The 25,918-nt window shown below is 40.3% G+C and overlaps 1 protein-coding gene across 6 annotated transcripts in view; it reads left to right on the top strand.

Annotated features, from left to right (window-relative positions):
- The window catches only part of SPATA6 (spermatogenesis associated 6), a 67,157-nt gene that overhangs the window by 30,035 nt on the left and 11,204 nt on the right, over positions 1-25,918 (top strand). For 5 of the 6 annotated variants that reach the window (XR_010589589.1, XM_065553806.1, XM_065553807.1 and 2 more), the window contains 3 exons: positions 779-960; positions 13,957-14,056; positions 22,097-22,185. Coding sequence is in view for 5 of the 6 variants with exons in the window: in XM_065553806.1 (XP_065409878.1) it covers positions 779-960; positions 13,957-14,056; positions 22,097-22,185 (371 nt within the window). In the remaining variant the exon portion in view is untranslated. The remainder of the gene's footprint in view (positions 1-778; positions 961-13,956; positions 14,057-22,096; positions 22,186-25,918) is intronic. The other variant, XM_042845012.2, reaches the window with a different exon arrangement.

Genomic DNA, 25,918 nt, shown 5'->3' with positions numbered 1-25,918 from the left:
CAGTGGGGCACCTTTCTGTGAAACTTAAGGAATATAGCAACCTTTCTAAGCCCTTTGCACTGCTTGCACATTTTTCATTAGCAGCAAACCCCATCACTCAAGCGTGCAAGGTGTAACTTTCCGTAGCACTTTACAAGCTTAGAGAGAAAACCCATGCAAAATGCACTGTATGGGTGTAGTAGTCAGTTTTTTAAAGGGTCATAACTTGGGCAAATAGAGAACACTTCCAGTGGAAATCTCCAAAGTCTCTTTTCACTAGAAACCTGCAAGGCACTTTCTTCAGTGAGGGCTGTTTCAGATTTTTGCCTCTAATTTTTTTCAGCTCTGTAGCTGGTCCAAAAAAATTGCAAAAAATTATTTTATAATGGGGAAAATGTTGTCTCCCTCCCCACCACCATCTTGTTTGATAATCCAATATGGCTGAAGAGCTTTTGCTGAGACTAAAAAGTCCCTGTTCAGAACCAATCCTGGAAAATTTCAGCCAGAAAGGTGAAAACTTCAAAAAGATATCAGTGACTGAAAACAGGGGGTTAGCCTGAAATGCAATCTTAATTATGGGGGGTGCTGCCGTTCCCACTTCTATGTTATATGCAAATCTCTATAAATAATTGCCTTATGTGTATTTCTTAATACAGACAAGTCTAATTTTTAAACTTTGTTTTACATACAGAAAAAGTGGAAAGTGTACATCTCTGCTCCCTGTTAGCTTATGCACAGGCATAGCCTAGCCACTTATAATATATTGTTTGAAGTTCTGCTGCTGTTTTTTCTCTGACAGATTATCAGGTCTCATCATGGGAAAGACTTAGATGGCTCTTCTGACAGCTGTGATGAGCACCCGATGTCGGGTACTGCTAGTAGACAATTTCGTTCTACTAGTTCATTAATACGTTCAGCACCCTCCTCGTTGCAGAAACATTCCTCAAGTCCTGTACTAAACCGTTCTTCTCTTAGAGAAAGGTAAAGGCTTGTTTTCATTTGTTGTCTGTGAAATTTTAGAAGAATTGGCAATAGTGAATAACAGTTATGTTTGCATAACTGTAGGTTGACTGTTTGGGATTATACAGGCTAAAATGACTGTGGATTTCCTGTTACTTTATGTAGTCATTTGAGCTGTCATCAAAGGATCACATGTACAAAACTTAGGGTGTCCATCTTCTCTCAACTGCATCAGTACAGCCCAACTGACATGGGTCCCAATATCATGGCAATAAAAATCTCTTCTCCAATTGCATGTTTCTAATATTTGGTATAACTCAGTCCAAGTTTTGGCTCTGAATGTTTATTATATATCTCAAGCAAAATGCTAATATTCCAAAGACTGACTTAAACATCAAGAACTTAAATGTGGTGATTGCATTGGTAAAATATTCTGAAGGTGTTTTCAACTTTTTACTTCTGATTGGTTTTTCAACCCCAATATTTGTTTGTATTTATATCTAATACAATTACAGCTTCTTTTTATAAATAGAAACTTTACTTTAGGGTTTTCTTTAAAAATATGTAGAAATATAGTTTTAGTGGGGCATATGTGGGCTGGATTTTAAAACATCGTTAGAGTTTAAGTTGGTGTCCCTTTACCATCGCCCTCTGCCTGACACTTTTACAGCGTTCTCACTGCTATAACTGAGAGGTTAGTGTGTATTGTGTGTTAATGTTTCTCTTTTTTCTCCTTGTTTGTGTATTTGATAACTCTGTGTGTGTAATTAAGGGCACTATGCCTAATCAATTTTACCCCCTTTTCTTTTGTGTGGGTCTTTCACAGGCAGTAGACAGGCGAGAACAACACTTTGAAAACAACCTTTAGCTTTTTTTTGCATGGTACTCATCTTTGCCAGTCCAGCTCAAAATCAGGTCAACATTCTTGCTGTTTCACTTCACAGGTCTCTCCCCAGCAGAGATTCAGAACGGTGTCAAGGTATAGTCAAGGTCCAGACTCCGGAGAAAATAATAAAAAAATAACAATAATAAGTAAACAAACAGATTTTTGGGGTCCATTCAAAAGCACCTGGCAGTCCGGATTTGGCCTGCAGTCTGCCTATTGACTACCCCTCCGCTAAAGGCTGTGACTCTCAAAAAGGGCCCAAAAGCATTGTAAGACTGGTCCATAACTTGCTTTTGGAAGAGGCTCCAATAGCGCATACGTACAGGTAGTTTTCTCCTATGAAAGTATCCCCCCCCCCATCTCCCCAAGCACAAGTAATTTGGCAGCTAAGCCTTGCTAGATGATAAAGCCTGATGCAAAATCTCAATCCCCTTGTTTGGGATTCCTTTACAAGCATTGAAATGGGTTCCACCAGCTAAAGATCGAAGTTCTTTGGTTGGAGCTGAGAAGAGAATGCACAGGCATGATACTTGGTCATTTCTGGTGTGCTGAGAGACAAATTGGGCTTTGAGAATCATGCATCCAGTTTGAAGTAATCCTTTCCATTCTGCAACTGGCACGTGTAAAAACTTCCTAACTGCTGATTTCAGTCTGAAAGGTGTGGAGCATCATGAGTGGTCACTCCTGCCTTCAGGTGCTTGTGTGATTCCTGCCAGGTGGGATCGCTGTAACATGGATTCATCTGCTCCAAGTCAGAACAACAAACCACAATCAGGTTTGCTTGAGAACAGTCAAAGATCTATGTGTAGGACTCCTTTCTTTTGCATTGCCAAGAGAGTCTCCTTTTACTCCTTTCTTCTGGTTTCTCTCATTCCCAGAGTACTGGGAAAGTTTTGGCAGCATAGAGTTGGATGATCTTAGTTAATCCAATATGGGTCCAGTTGATCATGTGTGTCCTGGCTCCATTGAAGTCTATGGAAGTTTTGCCTTTGACTTCAATGGAGTCATGATTTCATCCCAGGTTCTTGGCTTCTAGTTTTGTCCCAAGGTTGTTTATTCACTCGCTCCCTGAGTCAAGATCCCCTGTCCCAGAAGGGTAATGCATCCAGACTTCAAGGTCCTTCATCTCATGTTATAGAGATGTCTTAAAATGGAGTCCAGAAAGCCACCTCCACTAGAAAGCAGAATGCTGGTAAATATAACTGTTTTTAAAAGTTTGCTCACCGTAGAGGCTGTGACCCGGTTTCCTGTCCAGTTCCAATTGATTTAGACTTTCTTCTGTCTCTGTTATCAAAGCTGTTCTTAGGTAAGCATCTGCAGTTTCCATCTGCTATTACTGCTTATGCTGGCCCTGAACCTGGCCCTGTGACAAGGTGCTCTGACTTTGTCTGTTCCCCGGTGAAACACGTCTTTAAAAGTCATACAAACTTGTACACTCCTGTTCAGGAACCTACTCAACTTTGGGACTTGAACTTGGTATTAAATAGACTCATGGGAGGGTGTTTGAGCTTTTAGGGTCTTGCTTTCTTCATTGCTTTTCAGTGAAGATCTCCTATTTTGTCACAGTTAACTTGGCCAGGAGGGTTTGAGTTACAGGCCTTGATGATCTGTCACCTTATACCGTACTCCACAAAGACCAGTGGCTACTTTACCCCAATCTAGACCAATTTATATCTGACTTTTCATCTCAATCACTGATATCTCTGCCTGTCTTTCACAATGTCCCATAATTATGCTGAGGAGGTGAAGTTGAACACCATGGATGTCAAGAGCACTGGCTTCTCCTTAAACAGGACTAAGCCATTTCAGAAGTCAGAAAATTTATGGTCTCTGGAGAAGAATTTGAGGATCAACCACCTGAGCTCAAAGACTGTCACAATGGATAAGAAAATGCATCCAGTTTTGATATATACCAGATGTGCCTGAATGCTTAAGGGTTCGATCAACAAGGGCATTGCAAAGTTGATGGTGTATACATGCAATGTACTCTTATGTGAAATTTGTAGGGCTGCTACCTAGAGGTCAGTTCACACCTACGAATCACTATTTTCTTGACACCACATCCAGAGCAAATGGTGGTATTAAAGGACATTATTTAAGACCCACCTCCTTAGAAGCTGATTGGCTAGCCTTCATGCTTTAAATTAAATGAGTTTACTTATCAGCAAGTTTCAGAGTAGAAGCTGTGTTAGTCTGTATCTGCAAAAAGAACAGGAGTACTTGTGGCACCTTGGAGACTAACAAATTTATCAGCAAGAGCTCTTGTTCTCTGTGTGCCTCCACAGAGCTACCTCTTTTCTGCTTCAGAGCCCAGCTCTATACAGGGCTTCTGGGGGTGTAAAGGAACTGAGGGACCATTAGAAGGGATGATGCATTCCCTGTCTACAGAATTTAGCACTCAAGAGGAATTGAGTGCACCCACCAGCTACTGCTCAAAACAATTATGTACTGCCATCGTATGACTCTTAGTACTTGTCTACACTTCAAAAAAATGTGGTTGTTGTAGCTATTCCTTCACACTTAAAGCAGCAAAAGCGACATAGTCTGGAAGCAGCGATATCAGTATAAAGGTGCTTATACCAGTATAGTTTCTTGTGATTGGAAACTGAACTAAGCTATATACTATAAACCATATAGCTTTTACTGGTATAGCTATATCTACAGGTGGGCTTTTACTGCCATAATCAGGTCAGCAAAAAAAAAAATCACACCTCTTCCTGACATAATTATGCCAGTAAGACCAATCCTTACAGCATCTCTCTGTGTTGGTAATATATGCCGAGAACAGGTTGTTTTTGGTAAGTAGCCACTTCCTATCCTTTAACTGGGAATAAAGTTACTTCTTCTGGTTACCATGAGTACTGCAGAGATACAAAGTATCCAAGTTCTAGCCATTTGGTTTTTCTGGATGATCTCTCATGTTACATGGGTAGTTTCTCAAAGATTCTTTTAGCTGCGTGTCTGATTATATTTAGCTAAGGAGTTATTTCTTTTTTTTTTTCCTTTTTCTGTCTTGCAATAGAGCTCTCCAATTGTGAATCTGCTACTACAGTACGTTATTGATTTCTGTCCTGTGATAGTTTGTCCTTCTATGTAGTTTCTTCTCAGCATGACGTTTCTGCTTTGAAGTTGATAAATTCTTCATGGAGGCCACCTGCGCACATTTACCCACACAGTTGGAAGGTTTGCTGGTGGGGAAGGAATTATACCTGATTCAAATGTTCTGCAGTAAGCTTTTGCATTAACTCTGCTATCCAAGATGGCGTAGGGTTTCTTGCTATGTGCAAATGAAGGTTTGGACTGTCTGACATTTGAAAATACCTATTTTTTATACAAGTTGAGAGTTGTAAGCTGGTGTTTAAATAGTATACACATCTATTTGAATTTCTAATAGTCTGTTCCATCCTAGTGGATGTCTGAGAATTGTATTCATCTGTATTATAACATCCAGACTTAATGCACTAAGGTAAATGTTGTCTGTTTGCATGACTTGAAAAAAAAATCCTTACCTCATAAAAGAAAATAAATGTCTTTAGTCACATTCCAAGGGAAAATAGTTTTGTACCTTAGATCGTACTTGACATAGCATCTTTGAAATGAATGATGAGAACTTCTCTGATCTGGCGTTTTCTAGGTCACTGAGCTATACTTCCAAAGTGTTTATACAATCTATTGGAATCAATAAACAATTTAAACTGATGTAACTGCAGAATGTTTGCAAGGCCCAAGGAAAATCGGAAGTATGACAGAATACAGCTATAGAAGTTTATCAGGGCAAACAGCCATTGAAATGAAATGACTTCCTCCAACATTGCAATAGAATACTGACACCTTAATCACATAAATAAGTAGCTAGTGGTTTTTAAAATGCATTATTAGTGGTTTTGGGCAACTGAAATTCCTTTATTTATAATTTAAGAAGCTGTGCTCTGAAAGCCATTTTATAAAATATCTCCAATAGGAGTTATCACATCATTAGATGGTTTCAATTTAGATTATGGGTGTTACATTTTCTGGCATCATTTTATTTTCGGATGACTTTTGATTGGTGTAAATATTAACATTGACTTAAAATGTGGATTAGGCTTTATAGTTATTACTAAATTTAGACAGTAAAGATACTGGCAAAACTAATTAAAAAGGAGCTGATACTGTTTTTAATCATACTTAAGGTTTTGATTTTTGTAAATTAAGTTCAGGGCTGATGTGATCAACAAACATTTCTTATACCACAGTGCAGACTAGTGGATTGTTCAGTAATGCCACTGAAGAAATGCATATAGGTTTTGCACTAAATACTTTGTCTTCTGCTGTGGTACATGGATACATCTCATATGAGTGACTAAAATAGCAAATATGGTTTTATATTTTCCAAGATAGAGCATCTGACCCCAATGGATATTTATAAACATAAGATCAGTAACAGTGCTTTGAAATCCTCCAAACAAACTTTAGCCGCTTTATTTCCTGTTTCAAAAAAGCAAATACTGTAAACTACAGCAACATGTCTGACCTCTCTTTCCAGTATTAAACAACACAAGCAAATCTGACAAATTGAAATTGCTGTATACATGAGACAAAGTGCCATGCTCTCATGGACTATGTTTCATTTGTGGAAACAGGAACTGGCACACTTGAATTGCTTGCAAATCTACATTTTTTTACATGCACAAGTTCAGCAGCAATTTACCCAGTGCTAGGGTTTGAAATTAGTGACCAGAAGTTAGAAGATCACATTACTAATCCTGCTCTTCTTTTTTTTTGGTGGGGGGGGGGGGTGTCGTTATTTCATTCTAACCTGCTCTAGTTCATTCTCTGTCAGAGCATTTCAGCAGAGCTGCAGGTTTCTAGCAATTTATTGGATAATACTATAATGTATTCCTTGTAATGTTCAGACCTAGTTCAGTTACATGACGAAAATGCAGAATCCAGCCCTCTCACCCATAATTTCTCTGATGTCAGATCAATTAAGAAAAGTCAACAGACCACTCTGCCTTTTTCTAAGAATGGTTACTTAAAATCTGTTCCTCTGACAAGATTTGGTTTGGTTTTAGGTTCTACCTCGAGAAGAAAAGAATAATTTGAACTGTTCATCCACACTGCTAGGTTTTAAATTAACTGTAACCATTCCAGAAAAAGACATTATGTCTGGCTTAATGGAAAAAAATCTGCTCAGTGATGGTTAAACAGCAAACAAAATCTTAAACTATATAAGGAATCTGAAAATATGCTGATATATAAATCAGTGATAACCCTCACCTGGATGACTGTGTCAGTTCTACGCATTCTCTCTCCAAAGGAAGACAGTAGAAACAGGAGGGGGTCAAAAATGGATGACAAATGATTAGATGCATGGAAATATTCTGTAGGAGGATAGGTTGAAAAGATTGGGACTGTTTACAGGGAAGACATGGAGGCATACCAAATAATGAATAATTTAGAACAGGTAAAATGGATACAGAAAAATGGAGGAAAGAACAGGAATCTTGAAGTAGAACACGTATGGAATAACCTGCCCATATCTGGAGTTAGAGGTTGGTTATTCTCTGAAGCATGAGAGTTTAGATCACATCGAAACCTTTGGGTTATCATTGTCATCTTTCTTGCCACTTCCCTTTTGGGGGTCGATGACTTTGAGTCTTCTTCCAGAACTCATGATCGTACACGAGGCTGTTGTGCAGATTGACCAGATATCAATAGACCTTAGAAAGGCCAGTGTGCAGTGCCTTTAGTCTTTCCCCTGGGTCATCTTCTGTGCACAACCATGAAAGAGCCATCCTACTGATGTAGCTGTCTGATCTCTGCTTGATATGCCCATACCAATGTAGACCAGCGTCCCTCAACTTGTATTCACTTGGAGAAACCCACATTAGGCCCCTTACAACCTCATTTTGTTTCCTATCATAGAATGTCCAACCATTTCATAGAATCATAGACTATTAGGGTTGGAAGAGACCTCAGGAGGTCATCTAGTCCAATCCTCTGTTCAAAGCAGGACCAACACCAACTAAATCATCCCAGCCAAAGCTTTGTCAAGCCAGGCCTTAAAAGCCTCTAAGGATGGAGATTCCACTTGGTAACCCATTCCAGTGCTTCACCACCCTCCTTGTGAAATAGATTTTCCTAATATCCAACCTAGGCCTCCTCCACTGTAACTTGAGACCATAGCTTCTTGTTCTGTCTTTGACCATCTCAGTGACTTAATTTCTATGGTGGAGAGCATACTGATTTCCTTTATTGTGGCTGGCCAACTCTCTGTTCCATATGTTAAGATGGATCGAATTACAGTTTTAGATACTCTGCCTTTTAACATTATTGAGGTCAGCTGCTGCCACCTCCACCACAGAGCTTTAGAGTAGTGCCAGGCATTACTTGGGGGGAATCCTCATCCTAAAAACGACCATACTGGGTCAGACCAATAATCCGTCTAGTCCACTATCCTGTCTTCCAACAGTGACCAGTGCCAGGTGCTTTAGAGGGAATTAACAGAACAGGCAGTCATAGAGTGTTCCATCCCGTTTTCCACTCCTAGCATTTGGCAGTCAGAGGCTAGGGACACCCAGAGCATGAGGTTGCCTCCCTGACCATCTTGGCTAATAGCCATTGATGGACCTATCCTCCGGGAACTGATCTAATTCTTTTTTGAACCCTGTTATAGTTTTAGCCTTCACAACATCCACTGGCAACGAGTTCTCCAGGTTGACTCTGCATTGTGTGAAGAATTACTTCCTTTTGTTTGTTTTAAAGCTGCTGCCTATTAATTTCATGGGGTGACCCCTGTTTTTTGTGTTATCATGAGCCATTGATCCTAGATATTTAATCACTTTCACTCTTCTAAGCTCTCTGCATATATCATCTTTTCTGGTGAGTCCTCCTCCTTCAATTATCCTAGCCTTGATCTTACCAACATTCACTTGAAGTCCGACCACTCAAAACTATGTTGCCATTGTTCAAAGTTGGCTTGCAGAGTCTCTCAATCTTTCACATATATTACTAAGTCATCAGCAAACAGCAGATTCCAAGGCACCTCCCTTCATCTATTCTCACTTAGCACATCCATGACAACCACAAACATAAAGGGGCTCAAAACTGACCTGTGACATAGGCCAACATTTACTGGAAAATCTCTACTGCGGCCCCATTCAATTTGTCTATGGTAGTCACTCTGTCATACATATCCTGGATATGATGGGGTATCCTTCTGGGAAACCCTTCTGTTACACACTGTACCGAACTATTTCTTATGGTACATAATTATACGCCAAGACCAGACTCAACTGCCATCTTTTTTCTCTGAACTTCTCCGTGGGGATTCATCGTGCACATATGGCATCAATCGTGCTCCTCCCTGGCATGAATCCAGCCTGATCCTTCCAAATTTCAACCATTCCACATAAATACTTTTCAATAATCTTCTTCCATACTTTCCCAGCAGGTGATATCTGCTTAATTGGTTGCTAATTAGCACACAATGGAATATCTCCTTTATGTTTAAAAATAGGCACCACAAAGCTTTCATGCCATTCATCCAGCATTTTCCCTTTCTTAAGAATATAATTAAACAAACGTATAAGATACTTAATACTTTCCATTCCCAGTGATTTCATTTCACTCACTAGTACTTCATCTGGCCCAAGTACTTCCCCTTTTTCATTTTCTTAAGTGCCTCTGTAGCCTCTTCCTTCTGTATGCAATCCATCAGGCCTCAGTTCAGCTTACATGTTCTTATTTCCTCCTTTGGGTTCTCCTCATTCATCACTCTTTCACAGTAATCACTCCAAACTTTGCTAATTAATTCTCTGTTTATTTGCAATATTCCTTATTCATTTCTAGTGTAAGCAAACTTGTTCACGTCTCTCAACATTTTCTCTCTTGCCTTGGCAAGTCTTTTGATGGTCTTCTCTCCCTCATGTCCTCCTAGTCGGTTATATAACACATCATGGGCCACACTTTTAGCCCCCACAACACTTGTTTTGGCTGCTTTTTTGCCTCCATGTATGCCATGTTATCTCTCCTCAAGCCACTGACCAGCTTTTTTTTTGAAGGTTACTATTTTTCATCCCCAACAGTTGCTTTAACTTGAGGAGTCCACCACCCAAATCTCCCTTCATATCCTTTTTGGCGTTGGTTACATCATTTCTAGGACTTCATGTGCCATTTCTAACAGTTTACTTTCATTTGAATCAGTTGTCCTCTACCCATCCCTGTGTGTAGTCAGGAAGTCTATGCATTACTCTTTGTTTGAAGGTTTTCTCATTCCCATCTTTAAGTTGCCATCACTTAGGCCTCGCTGGTGCCCAGGGGCTCAGACGTTTCTGCATCCTGGAGTCCATAAGGAGAAGTCTGTGCTGTCTCACAGTGCGCTCTCTGGGTATTACCTTACAATTAATTATTTGTGATCTATCTAAGAAATCAATTTGGGACTTGTCCTCCACTGGCACAAGTTATGAGATGGCTTTCCCTTTTCTGCAAGTGCAGTCACCAATTCCAATGCCAGACAAGTCTGTAGAACCTTTCCCCCCTCATGGAAAATGTGTTTATGGTTCCAGTGCCTTATGGCCTGCTTCATATCCAGCCTTGTCAGTTCAAATCTGTGCATTTTAGATCTGTTCCAATAAATGTCTTCTCATTGGATGGTATGTTTCCAATAAGGCACAGCAACTCATCGAAAAACTTCTCTTTTGATCCTCTCAGGATTCTCTGCATCTTGAGGTCTTTAAACCACGATTTGAGGACTTCAATAACTCAGGCATAGGTTAGTGGTTTGTTACAGGCGTGGGTGGGTGGGTGAGATTCTGTGGCCTGCGTTGTGCGGGAGGTGAGACTAGATGATCATAATGGTCCCTTCTGACCTTAAAGTCTATGAGAACTCTCCTAACTGTGGTGCACGTCAACTTATTATACGGATAGTGACATCTTCCCAACACAATTTAACATCCATTAGTCAGTCCAACCTTCTGGTAATCTCCATCATATGCCTGTGCATGGTTTCATCTGGAACAATTTACAACACTATTTTAGGAAGTTTAATTCCCCGAGTAATAGATTTTGTAACCCTCCACCAGCATCTTGGCTCTACAACTTTCCCTATGATCTTTTGTATACATGTCATGTTTACTATTCGTCTCATTTTCAGACCTCGCATAGTTCCAGACTTCCTCCAGAGAATGTTCTACATTCCAACTTGCATGTCTGCGTATTCACTTGCTTCTTTAACTTCTTTTAGCGGCCTTTTCCTAGTTACAGTAGTCAAACAAGGCTGCTGTACATAGCTTGCAGGGAACATCTTAGCTCTCTGGGGTACTTGACATAGACGTCAGTTCACATGAGCATGTCTGCTGGGTGAGCTTTATAGGTCAGCTATCCAAACCTGCGACCTTTTGGTTTGAAATTGGAGTTTCCCTTCTCCTAGTTGAGCTGCCTACCAAGGGTGACAAGCTCCACCTGCCCTGGCAATACCTTTGGGTTTTTTTATAAACATATTTAATCATCATCAGTTTAGCCTTCCTTCTTTGCAAACTCTTGGTCAGCAAAAAAACAGTCTCTTCCTCCCCCCCCACCTTTTACCTAGCAACTGTGCCTAAGCAATCAATAATAATTATAGGCTGGGGTGGTAGCCCGGCCTATTATTAAGATTGCCCAACATGTCCCATAAGACCCTATTTTCAGTAGTTTATAACTTTACCAGACTTCAACTGTTTGGGCTGAAATTTTCCATGCTGGGTGTCTGCCTCGGGCTGATTTTGGTTTTGAAAATTTCAGCCAAAACGATTCCCTGAGTTCCGAGAAAGAGGCTAGTGAAAGGTACATTTTGTCCATGTTTAAGAATTTGAGTTCTCTTTCCTTTAAACAGCGCTAGCATCTCCGTGCTTTTGAGCAGGGACTTGAAATTTCTCAGAGTATGGCCCTGTGTTGTCCACATTAAAATCGCCCCAAATTTGGCCAAATTGTAAGCCATTGAAAAATTGCAGTTCACACATGTTCAGTAGAGACTTCTTAAACTGGGACTTGCTGGACAAAGAGACTGGAGCTAGGAACCAGTGTAGGTGGATACTGGGGAAAGTAATGGGGGAGGAGGCGTGGGGGTGACTGATGGGATGAGGAGCCTGAGAGGAGAGACTGGGAGCTGTGTGGGGAGCAGAGAGAGACGTCAGGTGTGGAGCTGGAAAGGGGGAAGTGGAACTAGCTGGGCAAGGTGACAGGGCTTGGGGGGAGAGATCTGTGAAACCTGCTGGCAAAGGTCCCATACCACTCTACTGCTGGTCCTCACAGAGGTTGACAACCTACTATTGCTATCAGTTACTCCATTAGCTCAAGTAGCAGAGGACTGTGTAGTGGATCTAAAGGTTCCATCCCTGCTAATATGATGCAACATGGTAGAAATCCTGTTTTTTCAGTTGGCTATTTTAAAAATCGAGGAAATTACACACAGAAAAACTGTTAAAAGAACATTTTTAAGGTTGCAAAGTCAAACACTCTAAAGTTATGTAATGGCAGAATTAAAATTCTCTGTGCAACCTTAATTCGTCTCCCTTGTGCATATGCATTGTCATAGTCTTTAATTGCATGATCACATACTGTTAGTGACTTCCTCAGCATCACATAGGAACACTGTGGCAGCAGGAGGAATAGAAACCCATCCTCCAGGCAGCATTCAACTCCTTAACCAGAAGACCAGCCTTTCTCTTCCTGCGGTCCTTGGCCTCATTCACTACATGCCTTCCAAATTCTGCAACAAATGAGACAGGCGTTGTACAGATAACAGCCTCCTTCACTACACAGCCCTGTTTTATCTTCAGAAGAAATCCACTGCACTGATTGATGCAGAGGTCTTGTGGGAAAAAATTGTACTTGATCATCTAATGAAAGACTGTATCGTAATGCGTAGATGTAAGGGGGCTGAATTAAGGTTGCACAGGGAACCTTAATTCTGGCATCTCCTAACTTCTGAGTGCTGGACTTTGCAACCTGAATAATAATATTCTAACATAGTAAAGAGTTTGGCGAGGGGTGTGTGAGACAGACAGCAAAAGTGTAGGTCAGCAATGAAGAACGTGTGTAAAAAGAGCTGATCCCAAAAATCTTAGTGGAGAAAAATAACTATTTAAGATTAACTCCTATTCTGAAAAGTTAAATGCATGGGGAAAGGTAAAACTGAAATCTTTTTAAATTACTTTTTCAAGTAAAATGAAATAAACAGGGTGCATGTCATGAAAGAATAAAATCCATCCGTTTGTTTTGCATTAACAGATGGAGTTTCTTCTTTGATATGGGCGTCTTTTAAAAAAAAATTAAGACTTAAAACTTTGCTACGTCTTGTAAGATGGAAACTGAATTTGCAGTTTCATAAAACTGTTTTGTGACTTTCAGGGATTTTTTGGTGGTTTGGGGTTTGTTCTGTTGATTCATTTTGGTGGAGGGAATTTAATGAATCTAATTCTTCATGTAAGAAGAGAAAATGGGACTTCATTGCTGGGGATGAAATGATTGTTTAGCTTTTCTATACCATAGCAATAGTACAGATATGACCCACAAACTTTACAGTTACATACAGATAATATGGACAACGCTTGCACATCATTGAAATTGTGGCTATCTTTTCCCAATGCACACCTTCGAAAGGTTTCTTTAGCTCAGTGATACTCATACTGAGGTTCATTGCTGCACACGATATTAAAATGCTGTGTGATTTAATTATTAACCAATCTAAGTTATTAACCAATCAGGATGCTTTTACTATGTTATTAACCAATTGTAGTTGATAAAATAATAATACTTGGTCATTTTTTTGTGAGAATACTAATATATATATATATATATATATATAAGTATTTCCCCTGTTGTACTGCTTAAATATGAATATATAGTAAATGAAACAATAAATTCACACTACTGTGGCTCTTTTGGGTAATGTTAATTGTTAATTTGGCTCCTGAATACCACCAAGGTCTGAGTATCACTGCTTTAGCTCTATCCCAGAGGAGAAAGAGAGGATTGAACTTTAACCTTCTATACATTCCAAACAGAAAGTAATAATTTGTGTTTCTTAATTTAAAAAAAACTTCACAGCAAAAAGTGTTGGCCCTCTTTAAACTAAGAATATTTCTTCTATTTCCCCCTCTCTCTTATAGATTTAACTCTGGTTGGTCTACACCAGCAAATGGAGAAGAGATCCATAAACGAGTGAAAAACATTTTAAGGACACACAGTGCTAGGCAAAGGCTAACATTTGTAAGTTTTATGTTCACAAGCTAAAAAACATTATTTGCCACAAAATATTTTAGGAAAAAAATTGTGCCTCCTATAGGTTTTGTGTAATAAAAGGTTTATTGTCTGTGTAAGTCATGGACAGTATGGCAGGCACTATGCAGCCTTTATGGACGGGGTGTGGGTAACTCCCTCACAGAGCGTCAAGGGATACTGACATTGTGTTAATCTTTACATTTCTCTCTCCTGCTCCAATTTAAAATAAACTTAAGAGAAATGTGTTATGTGACTTCAGAAAGCTTAATTCCCAGGTGCCTGAACGTCACCCAGCCGGGGATACTGTATTCAGCTGTTTTGTACAGGTATCTTTATTCCTCAGATGCATGTAATTTTTTCTTCATTACCTGACCTTCTCTGAATGGTGGAGGAAGAGAGTGTTCTCTACGTAAATAAGAAGTTTATGCCCTAGATCAGTGAATTTCATTCTTCTCTCAGTTAGAACTTAAGGGCATTTGTAGTCAGATAAGTGAACCCATATTCTAGTGTGTCGGAGTCCTAGAAACATAGGCCAAGATTTTTTTAAAAGTTAAGCTTCTACAGCCATAAAAGCAATTCTGCTCTGAAAGTGATTTTGTAAAATTGGCATAATGAGATTCCGTTTTTGTGTCTTGGTGACTCCAGGTCAAATCAATTTACAAGTAAAAAGATTTTATTATAATTGCCTAACTCAACCTGGAATCTGAAAGTCGGTATGTGTTCATTCTGCCTCATGGTCCCCCAACAATAATTCTGTAGTTGAAATGCAATTAACAGTGCTGCTGATCTGTAAGCGAGACTGGAATCCAAGTCACTCTCCTATAGCTGTATTGGCTAGTCAGAGGTAATGAGAGTAAAAACACTAGTAAAACTCAAATTGGAGCAGATCTACACAGTAGTGATAATACTTAAATGTTTTCATCCATGGAACTTAAAGGGTTTATGAAAGAGAGCTAGTGTTAGAGATGGGGAAACTGAGGTGCAGAACGGTGAAGTGACTTGTCAAGGTCACCCAGTAGGTCAGTGGCACAGCTGGGAATAGAAACTGGTCTCCTGACTTGTTGTGCTACCCTATCCAAAGACAAGAAGGCATCTCTTCTTCTTTTTTTCATAACACTCTTCAGAGTAGAATTGTGCTTAAAAAACCTCAAATCTATGTAGCCAGAAATCTCTTTAGTCTGAACCTATTTCCTGAAGTTTCAAGTTGCTCAAGTTCATCTATGTCCTTTGTGCTCTGTTGACAAGTTAAACAGTATGACAATCTGTTAAATGCTTTTGTGATGTTCCATTTAGTCTGATAATTCCCCTCTTGAAGCTCTACCATTGTATGGGGTGAATACTGTTAGAGAAATTTCCCTTCGCGAGATCTCTTATCTCCAAAGCACAGACTTCTCTTGTCGCTCCACCTGTGCATGCAACATAGCTGAGGGTGAGCAAAGCATGTTATATCCCATACCAGCTTACTGCAGCACTGAGTATCTTAAACCATTCTTTACTGAGAACTTCACAAATACAAACTCCTACATCTTCAGCACTCCGGCACAAATAGCAATTATACCTGTACTCAGGTTTCACTGCGAGTATGGATAGATCAGTTTTGTTCAAAGGTTGATTTGAGATGTTGGTGCTGTCACACTTTTTTGTCACTGGTCATGAGACCAAGCCTCCTTCCTTCCCTCATCTTTATCCTCTACGTTCTCTTAATATTAAACATTCCCTTGTTTTTCTCCCATCATGAAAATCTTACTGAATCCCAACTATTGTATTATACTTTCCCTCCTCTCTTGATCATATGGACAATTCCTTCCTACCAACTCTCTTTGACACCTTGTGACTAGCTTTCTGTAGAGTCAAGTGGCAAAATCACTCTTGCAAAAGAAACCCATGATAATATCTTGGCAAGATCTAATGGCTTTAGCTCTCTCTTCACCTTTGAAAGGACTGATAACGCCTCCTTGTCCCTGGTCTTCCAATTCAATGTACTGTGTCTTGGTTTTTCTCCTTCCTTTCTAACTAGCTCTATAGTCTATGGCTCTATCTTCTCCTCCTCTCCCTCTTCGTCCGAGTTCCTGGGACTCCATCCTTGGCTCTGTCCTCCCACTCTCTCTGGGTCATCTCATCCATAACTATCTTTACAGTAGTAGTTATCCATAAATCTACTTCTCTGCTTCTTATTGTTACTTCCAATTCTGCATCTTGCGGCTACCTATGATTCACGATAGTGAACCCATTCTTGGCTGTTCCCCTCGCCCCGTTGTCTCATGCCACCACCATTTTTCCTGTATTACAGGCTCTCATTCCTAGTGTCATTTTTGATTAGTCTTTGATTCTTCCATCATGGCCAAACCATTGCCAAAACTTGTCATTTCCTTTTTTACAATACTTCCAAAATTAGTCTCCTCTTTTCACACCCACTGCCAAGGTGATAGTCCATGCTCTAGTAATTTCCTCCCTAGGTTACTGTAACCTCTTCCTCATTGGCCTTCCCCTCTTCTCTTCCTCTTTTAGTGCATCCAAAATGTATCTGCTAAGATCCACATGTTGTCAAAGCTCTCCATAGCTCCACTCTGCTTTTATACTTTCCCTCATCTCTACCCCCAACCCAGCCTCATCACTATGTTCTGCCATACTTCCTGTTTAACTCTACCTTGTCTCCTTTTCCCACGCTAAAATTCATGTCTCCTTTCATGCTTCCCCGGCTTCGCACTCCAAGTTCCATGCAGCCTCTCTGGGTATGTCTACACTGCCAGTTGGCCTGTGCCTAGTGGCTTCGAGCCGGGGGTTCAGCGCCTGCTGGCTCTGGATTGCGAGGCTCAGACCCTTAGCCCAAGTCAACAGGCATGGGCCAGCCATGGGTGTTTAATTGTAGTATAGATATACCCTCTGAGAGCGATACTTGTTCAGTGACGTGTATCCTTAGCGCCCTCTACCAGCTGTGTGTTATATTGTACCTGCTCTGACTTTAGACTGTTGGATTTTCCTATTTACTGAAAGGTACAGTTTGACACTAATGGTGCTATATATATATCAGAGGGGTAGCCGTGTTAGTCTGAATCTGTAAAAAGCACCAGAGGGTCCTGTGGCACCTTTAAGACTAACAGAAGTATTGGAGCATAAGCTTTCATGGGTGAATGCCCACTTTATCAGATGCATCTGACAAAGTGGGCATTCACCCACGAAAGCTTATGCTCCAATACTTCTGTTAGTCTTAAAGGTGCCACAGGACCCTCTGGTGCTATATATAACTTCTTTACATGAAGGGATGAGAATGAATTGTTACTGATTAGCCTAAAATGACATCCATGAGCTCCTGCAACTTCTGTTTTGGAGGGAGGACAAAAATTTGACTTTTCAAATTATTAATCTACAAATTTATTTACAAAACTAGGTGTACGCACAGACTGAAATTCTTGTCAAATGAAAGATATTCGGTCTGAATCCCCAGATTTACAGTATAGACAGTAACTAAAATTCATATAATGCATGTGTTTGTGCCCACCCATTCATATTCAGGTATGAGAACCTAGTCTCCTAATCTGATTTTTTCTGTCCACCCTTGGCTATTTTTCAAAGCTATTAGAGAGACTTTTTTTCTGTGCGTGTTAAGTCTATTTGACTAAATGTAAGTGCACACGCTGTACCTTCCCTAAACTGTACATGAACTTCATGACCTTGTGTGAGCTGCACTGCGGCCCGTTAAATACAAGATGTTTGTAACATTTTTCTGTGTTCTAAGCACTCAAAAGCAGGTACAGCTCAGGTCAGCCTCTTCTGATGTTCCAATGAATTTAGAATGGCAAACTGAATTTTATGATGGTCTAGCACCTATGTGTAATGAAAGTTTGCACAGCCTAAACCAGCTCCAATAGTCCTTGACTGCTTCTCCTGAACACCAGACCATGACTCTAAGATAAAAGGATTTACTAGTTTGCTAAAACAGCCTGATGACCGGCTACATTGTCTTCCCATGAAGCCATAAATGGCTTTTAACTATTAAAGAGGAACTGCAAATGGGGAAATGTGAGTCTTTTCCACTGGCCCTGTCTTGAAAAGTCATCATTTGAGAACACAAAAATAAAGCCTCATGCCACTCCTGAGCTGTCTCTGCACAAGGGGCTTCGTGTCTCTTACCGCCATATTGAACCATTTCTCCCTCACGCTCACCCAGACCTGACAGGATGTGCTGTGTTGGCTTGAGCAGACATGGCCAGTTCTGCAGGTGAGTGGATGGGCTAGTATAGGCTGTGTTGAACAATGGTAAGGCAAGTCTCTGTGACCCCCTCTCCCTGCCCAAAAAGACTATCCCATTTAGGAGGGCAGGTGGGAGTGAGACCCACTGGGAAGAAACAGGAAGGCAGGACATCAGGCAGGATGGGATCTTTTATTTTTGGTACACTTATAACTGACTGGCTTTCAGATAAAAGCTCTGCGTCTTATTCTCTTTTGTTCATGTTCACATCACCTTTCTTCACTTAAATAAGCAGAGAATTGCTTGAGCTGTGGTCCAAGTGTTGTATCATTAATTTGTGTTGCACTATCACCTGAGGCACCATAATTCAGGGTGCTCTATAACACCCGGTAGAAAGACACTTCTTATCCTAGAGATCTCAAAATCTAGGTTGTGATAGAAGGCAACAGGTAGGTGAGGCAGATGAGGAGGGGAGGTAATAATACAGCAAGCAAATTAGCATACAGGAAACTGAGATCTTGGCTTAGGTCTCCACTCCTTTCCAAATTTGTTATACTACGGAATGGTCTCTAATTCCTGTTATTCCAGAGAGCAAGGGCCTAATGTCTCTAACCTTTCCAAATAACCACAGACCTTGAGATCAAGTGCAACATCAGCCAACTGTGTTTTGCTAGTTTTTATATCTGTAGTGCCTTCTTAAAATACTGTGACCAAAACTCTGGAGAAAATTCTAAAGGGGGCTACTACAGCTCTAATTATAACATGTGGGAAAACTAGAGCTGGGCGAAATATTTAATCTGAAGCTCTTTCGCCAAAACATGTAGCTTTGGGTGGCCCAAAACGTTTTGTGGATTTGTTGATTTTTGGCAAATTGTTTCAGTTGAGAACAAGAAAAAAACAGGAAGTGTTGAAATTTTGCCGTAATTGAAATAAAATATTTAGATTTTTTAGGGGGGGGAGGGAAGGGCTGGCTTCACCAGGAGACGTAGGTACCATTCACAAAACGGAAGAGGAGGCAATGGTTGTGCCCCACTTATACAGAGTAGTTCAGTGGTTAGAGCACCCACCTGGCACTTGGGAGACTCTGGTTCAAATCCCCACTCTGGAAGAAGGACTCAGGTCTCCCACCTTCCAGGTGAATGCCCTAGTCACCAGGCTATAAAGTATTCTGTGTGGGGCTCTCCGTCATCTCCTGTTGAAGCTGTTCCACATAGTATATCCGTTGGGCCAGAGAGAGGGAGAACAACTCTAAACTATAATCCTAGTGGTTACAGCGCTCACCTGGGTGTTCCAGTCCCTGCTCCTATGAATATTTATTTGATTTCTTTTTCTTTTTTGGACCTGCTAGCAAACCGAAAACTCAGTTATTCAGACAGCTCTATGGACAGCATCTTCCTGTTTACATTTGATGCATCTTCTTATGCCTTCCAAAATTTAATTTGCTTCTGGCAAACATTTCAGGGTTTATCACTGCACCTGATTCCTTCTGCTCGGTGCTTTGTAGAGTGTGCCTGCTGAGGGCAGAGTCAGATTTCCTGTTTACACATGCACCCTCATTACCTTCTATTTCTCCATGATAAATAGCGTTAGCCTTTCCACAGTCCTAGGCCTTTCAGCTTGCTCTCCATTTTATTTCTCTTTTCCTTTATATTCATTGTCCTGTTTCCCAGTTTTGTGTTCTCAACCAATTTGATGATATTAACAGCATACGTGAAAGGTAATTTGTTCACTAATCCTTGCAGCAGTTGGCTTCTGTTGAAAACATCTTCTAGGTTCGACTCTGTACAGTCCTTTATTCTATTCCTGCACAGTAGGTGTGGATAAGCAAGGGAAGGGTGTGACACTATGCCCCCATATTCTTCATAAAGATATTGTTATGATATGATTATGGCATAACTGTGATGTATTTTATACAAGATAGGTCATGTGATGTATCATTGAAAAAGTTATGATTTACTGGATAAGATTATCCTATTTGTAGGCATGTATCATTTTTGTATCTGAAGTTGGGAATATTGTTTATGCATCTATTACAAATGTGTTTACACCTGGGGAATGCCCATTAGGCGGAATGCAATCAATCTAGATGGCTGGTTGGGAAGGACCATTAGGGAGAACAACAGGTTTTAGAGGATGCTAATCTCCCGCCAGGGGAGCCTTCCTGGGAAGCCTTCCTGGGGACACTGCAAACAGCCTCTGAGACATAGCTGTGGGGCCCTACGGGCACATGTGACCAAGTCACCTGGTACTGGACTCCATGATAATACTAGTGTTTTTCCACTGACCCGGCACGGGAATCAAACTGGGAGACAAAGGGTTCCCACCATATGTTAAAACTGTTTAAGGCAGGGGAGTGACATCATCGTGATTCCTTCTTCACTGGCTCCCCGCCCAAGATGACTGCTGTAAACACCTAGGAAACAAAAAGACTGAGCTGGGGGAGAAGGGCTGAACGCAGGCTAGAGGGCTGTCTGTCCTGTGAAAGGAATAACTGGAGTTTTAAGTTGCAAGCAAGTGCAGCTTGCCTTCAAGATGCTCTGCAATCTGCCTAAAACAACATTTAGGGTGAGAATTTGCTACACATCTCCAATTTCTTTAGTATATTAAGCTTAGATTGTGTGTTTGTTTTATTTACTAGGTAATCTGCTTTGATCTGTTTGCTTTCCCTTATAATCACTTAAAATCTATCTTTTGTAGTTAATAAACTTGTTTTGTTTTGTCTAAGACCAGTGGGTGGAAAACATAACTGTGGGGCCGAAAGCTGTGTATATTCCTCTCCACGTTGAGGGAGGGGGCGAATTTCATGAGCTTACACTATACGAATCTCTGTGCAGCGCAAGATGGTATAATTTTGGATTTACCCTCTAGAGGGGGGTGGGGTGCACTTGAGTACTGGGTAGTTCCTTAGCTGAGCCTTTCCCTGCAGAGCTGATCTCAGCATCTGTGTGAAGCTGCAGCTGGGTCTGTCCCTACCTGTACGTGTGCTGGTAAAGTTCAGTCTGAAGCCCGAGGAAGGGCTTGGCAGGCTGCCCAACAATACAGCGGAGAGGGAACCCAGGCTGGTGGGTCAGGCGGGCCAGTAGTACCTCAGTTCTAAGTGGCACCCCAGGGGGGCGGGGGACCCATCACAAAGGGATTCCTACCTTCTAGTCTTGGTTGCTCTACTGACTTTCAGTGGGTATTATGCTACTTACCTTTTGCACAGGGGACTAATTCTTTAATGTTTGTTAAGCTCTTGGAAGATGAAGAATCCTAAGTAGTTACTTTTTAAGACTATCTCTACTGAGTCAGTAAATACTGGGGTGATCAGATAGCAAGTGTGAAAAATCGGGACGGGGGTGGGGGGTAATAGGAGCCCATATTAAAAAAAAAATTCCAATTATCGGGACTGTTCCTATAAAATCGGGACATCTGGTCACCCTAGTAAATACATCACAGTTACCTTAAAGTCCATTAAACTAAAGACATACCCTTCTCCTGAGCCCCACATACCCCTTCTGCAAGATACAAATGCAGTGCTGCCACCAGCATGCTTCCTAGCACTCAACCCTGTGTGTGTATAGTGAGCATGAGTGACTACCATCCTCTGCACAGGCCCTTGGATGTACACCTCCCAGAAATTCTTTCCAGTTTATTACCTGAAAATTATTAGCTGAGTTCCAGTGATTTTAATTAAAACTGATCATAGGTAGTATTTGGTTCATTACACCTTTTCCTTTCTCTCCCTCAAGAAATGTAAGCAGTTTAATAGTCATTTACTAAATGAAAGGAAACTATTTCTAAATGAAACTATTGTAATCAGAAACCGAGCTAATGAGAATTTGATTTCTGTTTTTTAGGATGAGAGTAACTCATCGAAAGGAGACTCAAGTAAGACAAGAGACATTTCATGTAAAGACTCATTATGTGGCAGTGAACTACAGAGCAGGTATGAAGTTTGGTTACTACGATATATACTGTCCTGTCTGGTAATTGGTATAGAAACAACATGTACACCACATTGCTAACATCTAGCTGCAAAATGGATACTTAAAGAATTCATTTTCCATTTATGCTGTAAGATGGCCAAATGCTTCTCTGAGTTAGTCCTACTGAGATTTTTTACCTAAAAGCAAAATACAGTTAATTATCATGGTGTCTTCCATGCTGCTATGACTGACACTGTCAGTCTAACCTTCATTAATCCCTATTTTCAGGATGTACATGGTCATAAAAATGATCCTGGGGCAGTAATTTGGATTTTATAATCTCAGCCAGAGAACCAAATACTTTTTACAAAATAGAAAATTTGCTATCTTTTAAATGATAGAAATGTGAAAATTGATGCTTAGTAGCTAGACAGCTTTTCCCAGGCATGTAACTGAGAGAGGATTTTTTTTTTTTAATTTAAGATCAAGTGTCGTACTCTATGCTTCATCTGTGATAGGGTGGATTAAACACAGTACTCGACAGTTTAGTGTATGTATTTCAGATGAGACCTCAAAAATTGAGGTCCTGTCTGATTTACATAGGCGTGGTATCTTCTGGCACTCTTCATCTGAAGAAGCTCTTGCTCCAGCGTTCCTACTCATAGTGCATTCATTGGTTCATTGCCATCCCGTATCCTAGAGATGGTTGCAGTTGCGGGGGTGGGAGGGTGAGGAAAGGGTGTTGGTGGTAGTTTGTGAAACACTTAGTGCCTTTCATCCTCAGAAATCCCAATGTACATATAAAACATTATTAGGTCTATGTACCTTTGCTTTTTGTTTTTTAAAAAACCCTCCAGAATTGCAGTGCTAAGTCTAGGCGGTTTTGACCTAAAATAACTATGTTTTGATACTTAAATGTGATGCAAACTTTCACAATGACTGCCAAGTTGTCATTGTATGTACAGACAGGAAGAAGAACAGGAGGACTTGTGGCACCTTAGAGACTAACAAATTTATTAGAGCATAAGCTTTCGTGGACTACAGCCCACTTCTTCGGATGCATATGGAAGAACATTCATATTGTGCAGTGTAGTGAACTTGTAACATTTAGTGGTTTGCTATTAGCATCGTTTAAAAAACCCTACATTTTAATTTCTGCAGTTAGGGTGTAACTAAGGGTTACAATAACAATCATACTCTCTTCTGTCAGAGAACACTTACTTTTCTCTTTATTAAGTTTTAGAGCAATTGCTACATAAGCGTTGATAACACTTCTATACTTACACTTAGGATAAGGGAGTGGCAGTATCCCTTATGTTCCCTTGCCCTGACAGTTGAAGCAAACAAAGTATCTGTGTGTCTGTGTACACACATCTCTGTGTTGAGGCAGCTTTGAGACTTTAAGATTGATGTTGAAACTTCAAGCCTTGAGGGGGTCGGGGGGAAATAACCCCAGTACTACAGCATCAAGAAATGACGGGATATGAAATGGGGCATTCAAGTTGGGAAAGTACTGCATCTTGGGGTTAGACACTGGCAACACTAATTCCACTCCACAAAAGGCAAAGAGACATAATCTGACTGCTCAGGGTTTGCACAGTTTTTGTTAACAGGATACAAGGACAGAGACAGAGTTCAGAGAAGGACATGGTACTGCCAACGAAATGTTTGCAGTAAAGTAGATGATTGAAAACCACTGGGAGTATGGAAAAGGTCCATGTTGTGTGAAATATTTAGTGTATGACTCACTCTGAAAAGAACTTCTGGGACTCCTAAAGGAGATGTATGAGGGAATAAAAGCACATGACAGGTATTTCAGAGTGGGGAGTTGTGTGCAGAAATTCTGCTGTTAATGATTTGTGTGTGTAATTCCCAGGTCACTTAGCTCAGATTGTCAGGATGCTTTCCAGTTAAGACAGGAGACTGGCTTTTCTGTAACATGGCTGTCTTTGTCCATACCAATGCTGAATATCTCATGAGCAAGGAGTGACTAATGGAAATGCACCAAAAATAGACAGCCCTTAAGCTTTAAGGCTTTGTCATGACCTTGATATGGAATTTGCTGACTTTACTCTCATTCTTCATGAGTCAGCCTTGTTTGCTACTGTGATGGTTTTTGAATGGAGGCATGTGAGGAACTTTAGTTTTTCTGGCCCACATTACGTTTTTAGTAGAAGGAAGTGCAAATTCAGACTATAGGGAGCAATCTATCTAAATAAGGAAGTAGAACTGTTGGTTGGGTTGTATACATGAAGGTGGATGCATTGTCCTACTAGGATATTTATTTGCTGGACTGTGGACTGTGACTTCTCTTCTGGAGGATAGATAGTGGTATGGGCTGTGTAAAAGAAAATACAAATCTGGTATCTTGACCTAGCCTCCAATTCTATAGAACTGTCCAAATTCACTATGGGACTATGAGGATCTCTTGTTGATTTGACATTCCTTGTGTGTTGATTTCTTAAGAGTCAAAGCTGTAAAGTGCAGTTCTACCTGGATGGTAAGGAAAGCTATGTTTAATTTACTGCAAATAGTCAATTGATTTAAAATACCAAGGCCTGTTTTTTGGGGGGGGGGGGGATTAAGTGTCAAGATGGCCTTTATGCATTTTCAGCCTTGTGCCCACAATTGTGGGCACAGCTGATGCATTTTTCACCCAACTCCCTGTTTCTATAGCCTGTAGACTGGCTTCCAAATTACATTGTTTGTGCCCCAGCATATAATTGTAAGTGGAAGATTATACCTTCTGTTTATCATGTGCAAAAAGGGAGACCAGGTTTTAGAGATCTGGCCCTAAATCTCTCATCCTTCCCCACCCCATTCCCGTTGTTTTAAGTGCACCTTTCAGTGGAAACCTCAGTACGAGATGCTGTTGCTACCTAAAAATACCCTCATGAATAATTTCACATACATTGGTTCCCCCTTTTGTCACATCGTTTAATACATATTAACTTCAAGACAGAATATTAAAACCTGGAAATTCTGTCACTCTGCTGGAGTGGTGTGACTTGACTTGATCAATATATGCATAAGCAACACAATTTTGAAGTTTAGCTGTAAAATCAAATCTTACTTCTATTTTCTAGACAAAAATGGCCACCAGTAAACTTCACATGTCCAGTTTATTTTCCCATTCAGAAGATGGTAGGGTTGGGATCTGAACCTTTAGAGAACAGGGGTAAACATTTCAAAAACACCTAAGTCATTTAGGTGTGTTTGAAAAATTTACCCCAGAACTGATTTTTACCTTTTTAATGTTTGATGACCTAATTTCAGATATAATAACATAAAATCAAACTGGTTGGTTTTATTATAATGCAACCATTTATTTCAAAGGTTCTAACAGAAAGCAAACAATCCATGAAGCTTAGATATATAAATGCATTAAAATTTGTCAGTGCTTGGTAATGAAGACTTTCAGAGGATAAATTCTACTTGATGGTTCTAGGAAAATGAATTCTGGAAGCTACTGGTATATGAAAATCTTTTCTTACAAATATTAAAACACTGACACATAATGGGAAGAAACAAGTAACGTTCCATTGCCATTATATCATAATGTATTTGGTAAAATATATTTTTAACCTGAGATGGTGAGGATAGAACACATTATAGCTGCAACTACAGTCATTTAATTTACCTTGAATAGATTGTCTTCATATTGAAATAGCTGCTTATGGTTACATTTTGACCTTCAAAGGACACACACATCCTGTGTAGCTGCTGCATAGGGCTCAATGCCTAGTCACATTG

Source organism: Chrysemys picta, chromosome 8 (genome assembly GCF_011386835.1).
Source record: "Chrysemys picta bellii isolate R12L10 chromosome 8, ASM1138683v2, whole genome shotgun sequence".
NCBI lineage: Eukaryota > Metazoa > Chordata > Testudines > Emydidae > Chrysemys > Chrysemys picta.
The sequence above is the reverse complement of the archived record's forward strand: the minus strand, read 5'-3'. Positions and strand labels throughout refer to the sequence as shown.